Source organism: Podarcis gaigeae (genome assembly GCF_964106915.1).
Source record: "Podarcis gaigeae genome assembly, chromosome: 18".
NCBI classification, from domain to species: domain Eukaryota; kingdom Metazoa; phylum Chordata; class Lepidosauria; order Squamata; family Lacertidae; genus Podarcis; species Podarcis gaigeae.
Genome location: NC_139696.1, coordinates 6,403,849 through 6,421,238, shown reverse-complemented (window position 1 = coordinate 6,421,238; position 17,390 = coordinate 6,403,849). Strand labels below are relative to the sequence as shown.

Below are 17,390 nucleotides of genomic sequence, written 5' to 3'. Positions count from 1 at the left end.
GGACACGACTAAACGACTAAACAGCAACATTATTATTATTATTATTATTATTATTATTATTATTATTATTATTATTCAAGACCCAACGACCACGGACAGAATCTGAGCTAGATGAACAGGTTATTTGGTTCGGTAGCTATGTCTTTGAGGGGGAAGACTGCAGCCCAGTGAGTCTGCATGCAGAAGGTCCCAGGATCATATCGCCGGCAAATGCAGGAAGGGTGGGGAGCAACTTCTATCTGAAATCCTGCACAGCTGCTGCCTGTTGATGTGTTTTGGTCCAAACAGTCTAGGTTTGCATCAGAATGCACCAGTCCTCAGGGATAACGTTGCCCCTTGTGTTTGATGGCTCTTCAGCAGCTGACATCGTGTGGCCCCCTAGTTCCCCCACAACCCTCCATGCCTTCTTTTCAATGCACGCGGCATTTGCTCATGCGCTATTTGCACTTACATGTGCCTTTGCGTGCGTACACATTGGCACATGCATTGCTTGTGTGCTGCAAAACTGTGAGAGGTGCAAATGTCAAATGTCTCCACCCCCATCGTTCTACCCGGACACTGAGGTCCAGCTCCGAGGGCCTTCTGGCGGTTCCCTCACTGAGAGAAGCAAAGCTACAGAGAACCAGGCAGAGGGCCTTCTCGGTAGTGGCGCCCGCCCTGTGGAATGCCCTCCCAACAGATGTCAAAGAGATAAACAACTACCTGACATTCAGAAGACATCTTAAGGCAGCCCTGTTCAGGGAAGTTTTTAATGTGTGACATTTTAGTGCAATTTTGGTCTCTGTGGAAGCCGCCCAGAGTGGCTGGGGAAACCCAGCCAGATGGGCGGGGTACAAATAATAAATTATTATTATTATGTGTTTCGGTTCTCATGAAAGTGCAAGTTGGCTAAAGGGTTCCTTTAAAATGCAGACCTAATTGAATCTCTCTCCTGCCTCCCCTAAACCCAGACGGAGGAAGTTTCCACCACCTGGTTGCCGCATCCACAGATGCCATGAGATTCGGCTGCAATTCACGGCCCTTATAGCTTTGAGCGGGTAAAGGTAAAGGGACCCCTGACCATTAGGTCCAGTCGTGGCCGACTCTGGGGTTGCGGCGCTCATCCTGCTTTCTTGGCCGAGGGAGCCGGCGTCCAGCTTCCGGGTCATGTGGCCAGCAGGACTAAGCCGCTTCTGGTGAACCAGAGCAGTGCACGGAAACGCCGTTTACCTTCCCACCGGAGTGGTACCTATTTATCTACTTGCACTTTGACGTGCTTTTGAACTGATAGGTTGGCAGGAGCTGGGACCGAGCAACGGGAGCTTACCCTGTCGCGGGGATTCTGATCGGCAAGACCTAGGCTCTGTGGTTTAACCCACAGCGCCACCTGCGTCCCTCATCCAGCATCCCTAGCTTTGAGCAAGGACTCTCTGATTTCCAAACTGGTTTTCAGATAGCAGGCAGCATTTCACAGCAATGTCACCGTTGTTTACTCTGGAAGGATATAAATGAGCCCTCGGACTTCTGCCTTGGCCAAGCCAACTTCATTTGTCTCCCACAAGAGCATTTCTCTCCCCCCCCCCTCTTTCTTGGCCGCCTTCCCGGGCCAAGGAAATGCTAAACAGAAGGACTAACCGTAAAGTCCTGCTGCCCGCAAAGAACGTGGAATGCAAGCCAGCCCTACGGATCAGGACAGCTGCCTGCTGTCCAGCCAGGGCGAACAACTAGGGCAAAACGCACGCCGCAAAGCAGAACACAGGTTCCTATTTGTGATGAGAGGGGCACTTCCTTCCACACAAGCAACAATTCCTCACTGGCCTGCAAATGAATCAGGCCTGAGTCTCTAAGACTGGTGCAACTGCCTCAATCCCTGCCTTGCCAGCAAAAGTGAGGCTGAGATCAAAGGATGCATGGCTGCTGCTCTCTCACAAGAGCCCTGCGGGATTTTGACATCTTTCCGCAGGGCCTGCAAGACGGAGCTGTTCTGCCAGGCCTTTGGTCGGGGTTCAGTCTGATACTTCATTTTGCTAGCCCGCTCACAGGTCCTTTATAAGACCACTGGTAACATTTGGCCCTGGAGAATATTAACCACTCTCAATTTTACCCGTGGACTGCCATCTGTCCAGATTTTAATTTGCTCTGAACTAATTTTAAGATGTATTTTAATTAATGGACTGCCTGTTTTTATGTTCTTATGTTCTTTGTATACTGTGTTAGTTTTATGATGTTAGCCGCCCTGAACCTGGCAATGGCCAGGGAGGTAAAGGTAAAGGGACCCCTGACCATTAGGTTCAGTTGTGACCGACTCTGGGGTTGCGGCGCTCATCTCGCTTTATTGTCCAAGGGAGCCGGCATACAGCTTCCGGGTCATGTGGCCAGCAGGACTAAGCCGCTTCTGGCGAACCAGAGCAGCACACGGAAACGCCATTTACCTTCCCTCCAGAGCCTTACCTATTTATCTACTTGCACTTTGACATGCTTTTGAACTGCTAGGTTGGCAGGAGCAGGGACCGAGCAACGGGAGCTCACCCCATCGCGGGGATTCGAACCGCCGACCTTCTGATCGGCAAGTCCTAGGCTCTGTGGTTTAACCCACAGCGCCACCCGCGTCCCTTTCGCCAGAAGTATGGATGGGCATCTATGTCCCGGTTTCTGGTTATTATTTTTCCCAATCTTAAGTTTGGTTCCATCACATTTCCGCATTAGTTTGCAATTTTTCTTGGGGGAAAGTTCTCATTAAAATTGATGAGCATTTTATTACGAATTTGACACTCCCCCCACCAATATATGTACCTCGTGCAATGGATTTTTGTACGTCATATGCATATGTATGCACATTTAACCCTAGGATATGTATATTTATTTGCAGTTTAATTGACTGGAGAACTGCATTGCAAAATTCAGAGAAGTGCAAATGTCAAAGGATGGCTGCTTTGGCTCCCATATTGTTCCGGGGACGTGTGAATCCAGTATACCTGAAGGAGCATTTCCACCCCCATCGTTCTGCCCGGACACTGAGGTCCAGCTCCGAGGGCCTTCTGGCGGTTCCCTCCCTGCGAGAATTGAGGTTACAGGGAACCAGGCAGAGGGCCTTCTCGGTGGTGGCGCCCACCCTGTGGAATGCCCTCCCATCAGATGTCAAGGAAATAAGCAACTACCTGACTTTTAGAAGACATCTGAAGACAGCCCTGTTTAGGGAAGTTTTTAATGTTTGATGTTTTATCATGTTTTAAATATTCTGTTGGGAACAGGGGAAACCCAGCCAGGTGGGTGGGGTATAAATATTAAGCTGTTGTTGTTGTTGTTGATTTGCCATTAAATGGTAACTGAATCAAATTTATCTCCCTCCTCACCGGTCAGCAGCAAATGCCTCTTAAGGCTGAATATCTGGTTCCTTCTTCAGTAGAAAAGCCATCAACCTCGCTTTGAGAAGCACAGCGACACTGCAAATTAAAACTTGTTTTGACTGTCATTTCCATTATTTCATGGAATAAAGATAGTTGCCTTAACGCCAAGTCAGTTCATTGATTCATCTAGTGGATTATTGTGTACTGTAACCTTCTCCAGATGTTATAGGACTGCAATGCCCAGTATCCGTGACCCTTGGGCTAAGCTGGTGGAGACAGATGGGAGTTGTAGTTCTGTGATGTCCAGAGGCTGTTCTCCTCTGATTGGCTGTGGCTCCTGCAGTTCTCCCTGAGGCAAAGATGGAACCTGGAACCTGACACCTTTGGAAAGCAGGCAATTCCAGAGATTTGAACTCAGGACTTTCTGCTTCCAAAATTATGGCCCCTCACAAAGTCTGGAGACAGGAAGTTGCCTTGGCCAGAGCTTTAAGAGCTCACACATTGCCCTCGTCCAGGATTTCCCAAACTTGGGTCTCTTTCCAGCTGTTTTTGGACTACAGTTCCCATCATCCCTGACCACTGGTCCTGCTAGCTAGGGATGATGGGAGTCGTAGTCCAAAAACAGCTGGAGACCCAAGTTTGGGTAACACTGGCCTGCTCCATTTCTCAGGAGTAGGCGATCTGAGGATTGTGTTCTAATAAAACAGCTAGCACATGAGCAGGGTCTGGTATGTTTTCAAACAGGATGGGGGGACGACTGCGTGTTGAGGTTCCTGCATTGCAAGGGTTGGACTAGATGACCCCCGGGGTACCTTCCAACTCGACCATTCTATGATTCTCTCAACACTAAACCATCAACAGTTCTCCACAAACTACCTCGAGATGCCAGAGATCGAACTTTGGACCGCCTGCATGCAACGATGCCTCTTTCCCGTAAAATCCATTTAAGCACCTAGTCCTCATGGTTCTGAGCAGATTGAAACAGCAGCACAGGTGCCTTAAAACTGAGTCAGGTCCACAGCGCTCCACGTTGGCCCAACCTGCTGGCAGAGGCTCTCCATGATTTCAGACATAACTGGAAGCGCCAGGAATCGAAACCCGCAAAACTCTGCCACCAAACTCCAATGTTTAATGTGGAATATTTGAGCTCCTCGGTTTCAGAATCCCCCAGACGCCGCCGATTCCGTTAAGAATTTGATGCAATGCCTGGAAAGGAATGTCAGCCTTTTTGTACACATTTGTCAATACTTTAAACCTATGTCTACATGTATATACAAACATACATTTTACACAGCACTGTTATAACGGTGTGTGTACTTTAAGATGGCGGAAGGATGGCTCCCCTGCAAGTATGGGAGGAGCGCGCTCCTCAATCTCTCAACCCTTCTTTGCCTGCAGGATTCACAGGCAGGAAACGGCCCCTGGCACCCTGGCCCCATGTGGAAATATCCCCGTAAAGATCTCCAGCTTGGGCAAAGCGGGCACTGCCCACGGGGCGGCTCCTCCAGAAGACCACCAGGCAAGAGATCTCTCTTGTTTTCGATCCGCTGCAAAGCTTGGAACGACGTTCCTCCAGCCACCTGCGTCAAGAGTGCGCCGGTTCCTCCATCGCGGCAGCGTGGCGGGCTGTTCCGGCGAGGCCCTTGACAGGATTCCTTGCACTGCTGGAATCAAGAGCTTCTCTGGCTCCCCACCAGTTGAGGAGGCCCTCAACCAGACGCTGGCTTCCCTTGGCCTCCGTTGACGGCCCTGAGGTAGACTTAAAATCCAGTTGTCTCCTTGGCTGCTCCAAGCAGGGATGCCCTGGCGGTCTTCTCCTCGCGTCCTCTTCCACCTTTGGACAACCACCCACACGCCAGCAGCGTCTGGGCACTGCTGGGTGCGCAGCCAGGCCCCTCCTCCTCCAACCGTTGCTCCATCACACGCAGCCGCACTCTTTGGCCGACACCTCGTTCACCGTGTAGTAGCGGTTCCCCGCGTCCAAGAAGGAGACGTCGTCGTCGTACGACAGGGGGCGGCAGCACGGCCGGGCCCTCACCTTCTCCTTCTTGATCTTCCGCATGCTCCTCACGTTCTTGAGGGACAGGTCGTAGTTGCGCACGGCCGAGTCGCAGGTGCCGCTGCAGTAGCGGAAGAGGACCGTCTCATCCGACTTGTACCCGAGGCCCAACTCGCTGACAGTCACCTCCAGCTCCTTGAGGGAGCAGGGCTTGTGGCGGGCCTTGGCGCGTTTCATCCGGTTGCCGGCTTTGGCAAAGAGTGGCAGTTCGTGGCCCCCCGAATTCATGGACTGGCTGTACCTCTCGATCAGCGTGGAGATGAGGTGACGGATTTCTCCCTCTGTGTAGCTCTCGAACAACGTGCTGTCTGGAATTTTTTTAAGAAACGACAGAAAATTAGAATAATTATAATAATAAAATATTTTTTAATATAATTTTTATTAATTTTGCATTAAAAACAAATTTATAACACAATTAAACATTAGGAATTAATCACACGTCTTTTTTCTTTTAGACTTCCATCAACATGTTTGATAATTTTCCGTAGTTATTACATATCTTCACATTTCTTCATTTATATTGCACTATGTATATCTTATCTTACCATGTTATTTAAACAATATTTCTACCAAACTTTCAGAGCCTAGGACTTGCCTATATTGCACAGAGCGTAGGACTTGCACTATATTATTTTCCGTTCAGCAGCCTAACAGTCCATGGACAGAATCTGTTTTTTAGCCTGTTGGTACGACTGATTATGGGACGCTGTGGGTTAAACCACAGAGCCTAGGACTTGCCAATCAGAAGGTCAGCGGTTCGAATCCCCGCGACGGGGTGAGCTCCTGTTGCTCGGTCCCTGCTCCTGCCAACCTAGCAGTTCAAAAGCACGTCAAAGTGCAAGTAGATAAATAGGTACCACTCTGGCGGGAAGCTAAACGGCGTTTCCGTGCGCTGCTCTGGTTCGCCAGAAGCGGCTTAGTCCTGCTGGCCACATGACCCGGAAGCTGTACGCCGGCTCCCTCGGCCACAAAGCGAGATGAACACCGCAACCCCAGAGTCGGTCACAACTGGACCTAATGGTCAGGGGTCCCTTTACCTTAATAATAATATAATAATAATAACATTTTATTTATATCCTGCCCTCCCCAGCCGAAGCCAGGCTCAGAGCAGCCAACAACAATAAAAGTAACACAGCATTCTAAAATTAATTAATTTTAAAATCAATTCAAAATCAGATTAATGGCAACCATTGGGCTAGAGTTCTGTGAAGATTACCAAAGGAGGGGGTCAGATTGTGCCTTGGCCAAAGGCCTGGTGGAACAGCTCTGTCTTGCAGGCCCTGCGGAGAGATGTCAAGTCCCGCAGGGCCCTAGTCTCTTGTGGCAGAGCGTTCCACCAGATCGGAACCACAGCTGAAAAAGCCCTGGCTCTTGTTGAGGCCAGCCTAACCTCTCTGCGGCCTGGGACCTCCAAGATGTTTTTGTTTGAAGACCGTAAGGACTATACTGAAATGGCAAAACTGACCGGGTGACTCAGGAATCAAGAAGATAATGACTTTAAAAAAAGAATGGGAAGAATTTATAACTTATTTAGGAGACCATTGTTAAACAAATAAAAACGTGAGCTGGACTTTAAAACCAACTTGTAAAGAAACGGGGGGTGGGATGGATAATTCAGAGAGATGAAAACTGTGGAGAATGCAATGATATGTAGTTTTAGAATAATTACTGTATTTTTCGCTCTATAACACGCACCCGACCATAACACGCACATAGTTTTTAGAGGGGGAAAACAAGAAAAAAAATATTCTAAACGAAGCAGTGGATGTATGATTTTTGTGGTTCATGCTGTGGCCACAGACATGTGATCTGACAGTGAGTTTGGAGTAGCCCAATGCAAAAATCCTGAGGATCCATGTGGATCCGTGCTTTGTAACCACATTTTAAGTGGGGAGGGAAGGAAAAGCACTCAAGGGACAAGGAGCACACGTGGGGTGTGTGGAGAAGGATGCTGCTAATAATGAAGAAGAGGGGGAGAAGGGGAGAAGGCTCCTCTCCTCTCCCACTTTGCTCCTTTAAAGCAAGCAGGCTCTCTGTCCCTCTCTCCTCCCCACTCAGCGGCTCTTCTCCCGCTTTGCTGTTTCAAAGCGAGCCACGGAGGAGGGAAGGAAGGGGAACCATGGATCCTCTGCTCACGACTGCAGCAGATCCCCCCCCCCGCCACCCGTAGGCATTCGCTCCATAACACGCACAGACGTTTCCCCTTACTTTCTAGGAGGAAAAAAGTGAGTGTTATGGTGCAAAAAATACGGTATTCCTTCCAGTAGCACCTTGGAGACCAACTAAGTTTGTTATTGGTATGAGCTTTCATGTATCTGAAGAAGTGTGCATGCACATGAAAGCTCATACCAAGAACTAACTTAGTTGGTCTCTAAGGTGCTACTGGAAGGATTTTTTTTTAACGGCAGACCAACACGGCTACCTACTTGTATCTAGAATAATGATGTTAAGGACCCATGCAGGGGACACGAGGGGAAATTGTGAGATTCAGAGAATCTCATATATAGATATGGTAAAAGGTTTTTTTCCTTTAAAAAGAACCCAAAACTCTCCCGTCCACCACCACAAACATGGGGCGCAGCCCTCTGTTTTTATTTTTGCATTAAATACCCTCCCCACCCCACAATACGGTGTGCTGTTTAGCACGCTGCGAGCATCCAGCGTTTTTCCACGAAGGCAACTTGGCCTCCGCTCGCAACCTGGATTTAACAGCCTCCACGAAGCCTCCGAGGGCCTTTAAAGGACCCAGCGGCCGGAGGCTTTTATTCCATTCCCAGGCAGGAAAGAACAAAAGTGACAGCAGCATCTGATTCCAATGACCATTTGTCGCCAGTAATTCGCTGGCGCCAATTTGGGGAAGGGCCCAGAAAGCTCGGTTTGAAACAGTCGGGGTTTGCTTGCTTGCTTGTTTGTCACGTCCTAATAATAATAATAATAATAATCATAATTTATTGTTACAGATAGGTAGCCGTGTTGGTCTGCCATAGTCAAAACAAAAAAAATTCCTTCCAGTAGCACCTTAAAGACCAACTAAGTCAGTTCTTGGTATGAGCTTTCGTGTGCATGCACACTTCTTCAAAATTTATTGTTTTGCCAACAAAGGTCCGTATAGTTAAAGCTCTGGTTTTCCCAGTAGTGATGTATGGAAGTGAAAGCTGGACCATCAAGAAGGCTGATCGCCGAAGAATTGATGCTTTTGAATTATGGTGCTGGAGGAGACTCTTGAGAGTCCCATGGACTGCAAGAAGATCAAACCTCTCCATTCTGAAGGAAATCAGCCCTGAGTGCTCACTGGAAGGACAGATCCTGAAGCTGAGGCTCCAAGACTTTGGCCACCTCCTGAGAAGAGAAGACTCCCTGGAAAAGACCCTGATGTTGGGAAAGATGGAGGGCACAAGGAGAAGGGGACGACAGAGGACGAGATGGTGGGACAGTGTTCTCGGAGCTCCCAGCATGAGTTTGACCAAACTGCGGGAGGCAGTGGAAGACAGGAGTGCCTGGCGTGCTCTGGTCCATGGGGTCACAAAGAGTCGGACATGACTAAACGACTCAACAACAATTTATTATTTATACCCTGCCCATTTGGCTGGGTTTTCCCTTCTCGTTGGGGAAGGTGGCCCCATTAGGGCAAAGTTAGCACTGCCCCTCTAAGTTCGTTCAGCCAGCCAGCCCCCCCACCTGCTCGCCTTCTTACTTGCAGCTTCCCTCTCCTCCTTACATACCCTCCAACACTCCTCAGATGAAAATAGGAACATTTCTCACTCGCCCCCCCCCGGCCAACTGACCCTCCTTGACCTCCCCCTTTTTTTTTTGCTGTTGTTCTCCTTCCCTTTCCCCGCTGAAACTCCTGCACCTGATCGGAAGCCGCACCTGACATTCGGGTTCCAAAAATTGTTCGCAAACCAGAACACTCACTTCTGGGTTTGCAGCGTTCAGGAGCCAAAATGTTCAACTCGCAGTGGCGTAGTGTGGGGGGTGCAGGGGGGGCCAACCGCACCGGGCACAACATCTGGGGGTTAGGATTAGGGGGCGCAAATGCATGGGTTAGGGGGCACAAATTACTTGCCTTGCCCCGGGTGCTGACAACCCACGCTATGCCACTGTCAACTCGCAAGGCGTTCAGCATCCAAGGTACAACTTTATTATTATTATTATTATTATTATTATTATTATTATTCCCCATCTATCTGACTGGGTTACCCCAGTGACTCTGGATAGCTTCCAACATACTGTCATACCTTGAGTTACAGACGCTTCAGGTTCCATTTTTTCAGGTTGTAGACGCGCCGAAACCTGGAAGTACCAGAACAGGTTACTTCTGGGTTTCGGTGGTTGTGCATGCAGAGAAGCGCTACATTGCGCTTTGCGCATGCGCAGAAGTGCTGAATTGCAACCCAAGTGTGTGCAGATGCGGCGCTGCTGGTTGCGAACGTGCCTCCCGCACGGATCACGTTCGCAACCTGAGAGTCCACTGTATAGAAAAATTCCTGGAGTGTGATGGGATGGAGGTGGGGGTTGGAGCACTGTTCTCCCGGTGTGTGCAATTGGGAGCTTACAGGAATGCCTAAAGGTAAAGAGCCCCCTGACCATTAGGCCCAGTCGTGACCGACTCTGGGGTTGCGGCGCTCATCTCGCTTTACTGGCCGAGGGAGCCGGCGTACAGCTTCCGGGTCATGTGGCCAGCAGGACTAAGCCGCTTCTGGCGAACCAGAGCAGTGCACGGAAACGCCGTTTACCTTCCCGCTGGAGCGGTACCTATTTATCTACTTGCACCGGTGTGCTTTCAAACTGCTAGGTGGGCAGGAGCAGGGACTGAGCAACGGGAGCTCACCCCGTCGCAGGGATTCGAACCGCCGACCTTCTGATCGGCAAGTCCTAGGCTCTGTAGTTTAGACCTCAGCGCCACTCACGTCCCTTCACAGGAATGCCTAGATAGAGCTAGACCAAGCCCTTCTTCACCCATCCCTAAGAGGGAGTGCCTTGCGGGCTGAATTTTGGTTTCTTCCTCCTGTATCCCCATGCCCTTCTTAAAGCGAGGGACCCAGAACTGTTCTGGCAGCACTCTGTCTCCCCTTAGCCTAGTGGCCCCCATCAAAGTCACCCTCTCTCCTTCGCAGCTGGAATTTGGAGGCATCCAATAACCGCAAAAAGCCTGATCTAATCGTATACACAAACCCACCCCAATCAACTGCCTTTGAAAGTATTCTAATCCATAGACAAACGTGCAATTAAATCCATTTTTTCAGGAGGTGGGGGTAGCCAAATGTAACCAATCTCAGAAGCAACCATGTTCCAGTCAAACAGTCCCCAAAATTCATCTAATCTCCCCATCCCAGCTTGGGAGGACGGGTCTGGATTTGATTGTATGCTGTCATAGGAAATCTCATGCTACCATACACAGTATTCTAAGCAGGGATTTGCAGATGCAATTACATCAATTTTGCGCGCATGTGTGCAATCGTATAAATTTTGCGTGCGTGTGTGATGAGTCGATTTAGTCTCGAGTTTAGGATCTCTGTTTGGGAGAGAGTTTTACACTGGGATATGCTGCGTAGAAGCCCAAGTTTATAATGATCAAGGTAAAGGCAAAGGGGTCCCTGACCATTAGGTCCAGTCCTGGACGACTCTGGGGTTGTGGCGCTCATCTCGCTTTATTGGCCGAGGGAGCTGGCATAGAGCTTCTGGGTCATGTGGCCAGCAGGACTAAGCCGCTTCTGGCGAACCAGAGCAGCGCACGGAAATGCCGTTTACCTTCCCGCCAGTGTGGTACCTAATTATCTATTTGCACTTTGACGTGCTTTCGAACTGCTAGGTTGGCAGGAGCAGGGACCGAGGAATGGGAGCTCACCCTGTCGCGGGGATTCGAACTGCCGACCTTCTGATCGGCAAGTCCTTGGCTCTGTGGTTTAACCCACAGCGCCACCCTTGAGGAACCACCTAAAGATGCCACATTGAGACCACCTTAGGTTCACACCCAGCTCTCTCTCCTAAGCACTAGTGGACCATCCCAAACAAGCCTCCTCATTTTCCACCGGGAGAAGGAAGTTGTGCGCAGAATCTTACATTGGGAGATCAGTGACCCACGGCGTCCCAGAGCCCTTGGGTGCCTCCTGTGGCTGTCGGCGAGCGAGGAAGACGACGAGGTTCTCGAAAACAGCGACGAGGAGAAGAGGGTGTGCTGCTGGCTCCTGCTGAACAAGTCTCTACAAACCAAAACGGACAACATGGAACTGAAGAGCATCGAGGCTATAGCTGCCAGCTTCCATACCTTCATCTTAGACCAAGTCAGAACATTGAAACTCTGCAAAACAGGCAAAAACGACAGTCTTTATTACACCGGCCTGGGCCCTGGTATCCCTGCCCCACCCAGACCCCCTGCAATAGCATTCGAAAGAGGTGCACATGGTGTTGGGGGGGGGGGCTTCTTGTCCTCCGAAAAATGCAGAAATGGATAAAAGCCTCCTATCCAAACAATGACTAGCATCAGCGCAGGTAAGGGGAAAAGATTACCATATTTTTCGCTCTATAGGACGCACCAGACCACAAGACTCACCTAGTTTTTGAAGTAGGAAAACAAGGAAAAAAATATTCTGAATCTCAGAAGCCAGAACAGCCAGAGGGATCGCTGCGCAGTGAAAGCAGCGATCCCTCTGGCTGTTCTGGCTTCTGGGATAGAGCACACACATTTCCCCTTACTTTTTAGGAAGGAAAAAGTGACTCTTATAGAGCAAAAAATATGGTAATTTAATTTTTTTTCATCTACAATACTGTCTTGTTTATTTTATAGTACGGTACATTGGTTATTGCTTTCATGCTATGGATCAATGGTCTCGTTAGACAGCAAAATTCCTGTTTTAGGGGTTATTTTTAAAAGTCTGGAACGGATTAATCCATTTTGCATTGCTTTCTATGGGAAAGCAGGCCTTGGCTTTGGAACGCTTTGGTTTTGGAACGGACTTTTGGAACGGATTAAGTTTGAGAACCAAGGTACCACTGTAGCGACACAAGCAAGACAGAGTACCATATGTTTAACACGCATTTAAAGTAACGAACTATCCATATTTACCTTTCCTTCACTCTTTCTAGATACAGTGGTACCTCGGGTTAAAAACTTAATTCATTCCGGAGGTCCATTCTTAACCTGAAACTGTTCTTAACCTGAAGCATCACTTTAGCTAATGGGGCCTCCCACTGCCGCCACCACGCAATTTCTGTTCTCATCCTGAAGTTCTTAAGCCCAGGTACTACTTCCGGGTTAGCGGAGTCTGTAACCTGAAGTGTCTGTAACCTGAGGTACCACAGTATGGTCCACACTTTAAACCTCCATGTCCAAGCAACCCCCCTTTTTTTTACTTCATAGCTTTCCCTGCAAAAACCCACTCTTTAAAGCTGAATCAGAGTAAACATCAATCCACCAAAATCCCAGAATGCCATTTGCTCCGATGGAGCGCTACAGAACAGGCTTTCGCAGAGCTTTCAAGTGCTTCGCTGTTCCTAGAGAGAGCAGAGCTAAAACTTAAGTACAGCTAGTTCCTGCTAAAGGTAAAGGGACCCCTGACCATTAGGTCCAGTCCTGGCCGACTCTGGGGTTGCGGCGCTCATCTCGCTTTACTGGCCGAGGGTGCCAGCGTACAGCTTCCGGGTCATGTGGCCAGCAGGACTAAGCCGCTTCTGGCGAACCAGAGCAGTGCACAGAAATGCCGTTTACCTTCCCACTGGAGTGGTACCTATTTAACTACTTGCACTTTGATGTGCTTTTGAACTGCTGGGTTGGACGCCACCACAGCAGCAAGGATTTTGATTGCAAAATATTGGAAGTCACAAGATTTACCAACACTGGAGGAATGGCAAACGCAGTTGATGGACTACATGGAACTGGCCGAAATGACTGGCAGAATCCGAGACTTGGGAGAAGAAACAATCGAGGAGGACTGGAAAAAATTTAAAGACTATTTGGAAAAACATTATAAGTTGTATGAATGTTAAAAAACGCACCTTTTAGGAAATTCTAGCTTCAGTAATGTTAAATTAAAGAAATGGAAATTAAGGTACAAGAAGTCAGAGATAGAATAATGAAACAACTTTATTGTGTTAAAATGAAAACGTACATGATTTGGGTCATAATATATTTGAAATTGGGTAACATGATAAAATGAAAGATACAACAAGTATTGAAACAAGTTAACAAATTGCTGATGTTATGTATCACAGAGAATGCAGGGTTGGGAGGACGCGGGGAAGTCCAGTAGATTTGGAAAAAAGAACAAGAAAATTTGTAGCTTTCTTTCTCTACTTTTATAATATGCTCTTTATTCTTTTTTCTGTATTTCATAAAACTAATAAAAAATATTATTAAAAAAAATGAACTGCTGGGTTGGCAGGCGCAGGGACCGAACAACGGGAGCTCACCCCGTCATCGCGGGGATTCAAACCGCCGACCTTCTGATCGGCAAGTCCTAGGCTCTGTGGTTTAACCCACAGCACCACCTGCTACTGAGTAGGAAAATGACAGGCAAAGCCACCCACTGGATTCATTGTTAAGGAAGAAGGCGGGTGGGCATGGAGAAATCTAGACTGGGGTTGGTGGGGCAGTGCCCCATCCAATCTAATGGACCAGCCTCCAGAGACGAGAAGCAAAGTTATTTAGGTCCTCTTTGCACGGCTCCCCTGGCTGTTTGCGTCCCAATCTCTCTGCAGAGAGCAATGTATTGGCAAAACACTTTTGCCACCTGTTATAGGAATTCTAAGGTCTCATATATATAAAAATCATATGTTCATATATGTACCAGGCAAACACATACATAAGCATATAAACCACGTGTCTGAAATAGTACGGGAGAGCAATCCTGAAACCATTTCGACTCTCCCAAATGTTTCTCTGCAAGGAGGAAGGAAATGGGGAAAGCCACAGGAAGACACAGGATCTACCCACTCTGGAAGAATGGCAGATGAAGGTGATGGACTATATGGGATTGGCAGAAATGACTGGCAGAATCCGAGACCAGGGAGAAGAGTCGGCGGAAGAAGATTGGAAGAAATTGAAAGACTATTTACAGAAATATTGCAAAATTAATGAATGCTAGAATGATGTCGGATAGAAATTAAGTGGTTTCCAGCTGCAATGCTTTAAGAGAATATGGAAAAAAAAGGTTCAGAAACAGGTTAAAATTTATTGATAAGGACTTGCTGAACTAACAATTTGAATTGGAATACAAAAAAGGGAGGTACGAGGAGGTCTGGGAAATAAGTTAATGGAAAATAAGTAATGGAAACTCTGTGTGTTTTTAATTATTTTCATTTTTGTATTTTTGTTATTTTTTCTTTTTTTCCGATTTTTATTGTATTAATATTGAAAACTTTAATAAATATCATTAAAAAAAAAAAAGAAATGGGAAAAGCCTTCCCATTGTCTTTTTGCTTGCAAATCCTGGCTTAAGGGCGTATTTGTGCATGAATAGGGTGAGCTTGTCACCTGGATTCAGGAACTGTGTGTTTACCATCACTAAAGAATGGCCAGGATGCCCAGGCAATGCAATCAGTGACCATTATCAGGTATCCTGCCAGACAGGATTCTGCTATAGACTGCCTCTTTTGTGATGTATGTGTATTTTTTTGGAGGGGGGGATGGTCTTGAGCTACAGCGTAGGCAGTTTCAAATGTCTGTATAAGAGCTTGCACACCAATGTTCTGGGTTTCTCCTCCTTCCTGCGTGGGGTGAGCAGGAGACCCTGTTGCAACCGTTTAATAAAGATCAGGCTTACTAGCTGCTTTGCTTCTCAATATTCTCTGGTTGGCCTGTTATTTTCTCCTACCGATAGAAAACCTACATAATGACTCTAAACGGGTTCTTGGGTACCCCATAAGGGAAAAGGAGCAGTTTTTTCTGATAGCAAGCCCGATCCCCAGTTTTGAACGGTCTTGCAAGGGCCTCTGCTTTTCATCTGACAAGGCTTCTTTCGATTTGATTTAATATTTCTATTCTGCTTTTGCGACAGCAAACACTGAGTCTCTTGGGCATGCCGATCGGAAGGTCGGTGGTTCGAATCCCCGCAATGACGGGGTGAGCTCCCGTTGCTCGGTCCCTGCTCCTGCCAACCTAGCAGTTCGAAAGCATACCCAAGTGCAAGAAGATAAATAGGTACCACTCCGGCGGGAAGTAAACTGCATTTCTGTGCGCTGCTCTGGTTCGCCAGAAGCGGCTTAGTCCTGCTGGCCACATGACCTGGAAGCTGTACGCCGGCTCCCTCGGCCAATAAAGCGAGATGAGCGCCGCAACCCCAGAGTCGGTAACGACTGGACCTAATGGTCAGGGGTCCCTTTACCTTTATTAGAAGCAAACAAACGTTGCAATCGCTATACTGTCAAACGCAGGAACGTTATAAATAGGGGAAGCAACAAAAAATTAGCTGATCCTAGCAGCCGACCCGTCAACACTGCAGAAATTTCTGAAAGCAGTAGCTGTACCACAAGAAACCAGTCAGTTAAAAACAATGAATGGATCTTGTGTGAGCTCAAAGCGACGGAGAACGCTGACCGTTGTTTCTCTGTATGATTCACTGTCTTAGGCTCGGTGCCAGGTTCCAGACCAGTAACTCATAACCATGCTTGCTCTCGGTTAAAATTCGCTAATAAAAATGTCAACACAACAGATCCCTCGTTACATCCACTTCGACTCGAAAAGCAACTCCTGATGTTAAGCAGAGACTCTGAGACCGAAAGTTACGAAAACGGTTCATTTTGGCAAGCAGAGTTTGCTACCCACCAAATCTTACTGCCTGAAGTCCGTTATCACCCTACCAGGGAGCTAATAACATTCATCCTTCCTACTTTAAGGAAGGGGCAGAAATTACCCTATTTTTCGCTCCATAAGAGCATAAGACACACCTAGTTTTTGGAGGAGGAAAACAAGGAAAAAAATATATTCTGAATCCCAGAAGCCAGAACAGCAAGAGGGATCTGGCTTCTGGGATAGCCTCTTGATCATAGAATCATAGAATCATAGAGTTGGAAGAGACCACAAGGGCCATCGAGTCCAACCCCCTGCCAAGCAGGAAACACCATCAGAGCACTCCTGACATATGGTTGTCAAGCCTCTGCTTAAAGACCTCCAAAGAAGGAGACTCCACCACACTCCTTGGCAGCAAATTCCACTGTCAAACAGCTCTTACTGTCAGGAAGTTCTTCCTAATGTTTAGGTGGAATCTTCTTTCTTGTAGTTTGGAGCCATTGCTCCGTGTCCGCTTCTCTGGAGCAGCAGAAAACAACCTTTCTCCCTCCTCTATGTGACATCCTTTTATATATTTGAACATGGCTATCATATCACCCCTTAACCTCCTCTTCTCCAGGCTAAACATGCCCAGCTCCATGTTCTGGCTTCTGGGATAGCTGCGTGAAGCCTCTTCAGGGCACCGAGATGAAGGCTCCCCCAAGAGCCACACTCCCTTTAAAGAGCTTGCGGAGCGTGTGTGCGGCTCTTAGGGGCTTTTCCCCGAGGAGGGAGAAGGGCAGCTCTTTAAAGGGAGCGCTGAGCAGAGCCTCCCACCTGCATTCGCTCCATAAGACGTACACACATTTCCCCTTACTTTTTAGGAGGGGAAAAGTTCGTCTTATAGAGCGAAAAATCGGTATTTCCAGTTCTCATTTAAAGGTGTTTCTTCCTAATTCATGGGACGCGGGTGGTGCTGTGGGTTAAAACACAGAGCCTAGGGCTTGCCGATCAGAAGGTCGGTGGTTCGAATCCCCACGACGGGGTGAGCTCCCGTTGCTCGGTCCCTGCTCCTGCCAACCTAGCAGTTCAAAATCACGTCAAAGTGCAAGTAGATAAATAGGTACTGCTCCGGCGGGAAGGTAAACGGTGTTTCCGTGCGCTGCTCTGGTTTGCCAGAAGTGGCTTAGTCATGCTGGCCACATGACCCGGAAGTTGTTTGCCGGCTCCCTCGGCCAGTAAAGCGAGATGAGCATCGCAACCCCAGAGTCGGCCACGACTGGACCTAATGGTCAGGGGT

At 48.1% G+C, this 17,390-nt stretch overlaps 1 protein-coding gene across 2 annotated transcripts in view; it reads right to left on the bottom strand.

Moving 5' to 3' along the window:
* Positions 1-17,390, bottom strand: part of NRTN (neurturin) — a 124,893-nt gene that overhangs the window by 56,481 nt on the left and 51,022 nt on the right. The window contains exons 2-3 of one of the 2 annotated variants that reach the window (XM_083720772.1): positions 11,449-11,686; positions 3,238-5,693 (exon numbers count right to left, since the gene is read on the bottom strand). In XM_083720772.1, coding sequence (XP_083576898.1) covers positions 5,245-5,693; positions 11,449-11,659 — 660 coding nt within the window. In that variant the 5' untranslated portion in view covers positions 11,660-11,686 and the 3' untranslated portion in view covers positions 3,238-5,244. Of the gene's footprint in view, positions 1-3,237; positions 5,694-11,448; positions 11,687-17,390 lie in introns of those variants that run through there. The other variant, XM_083720773.1, reaches the window with a different exon arrangement.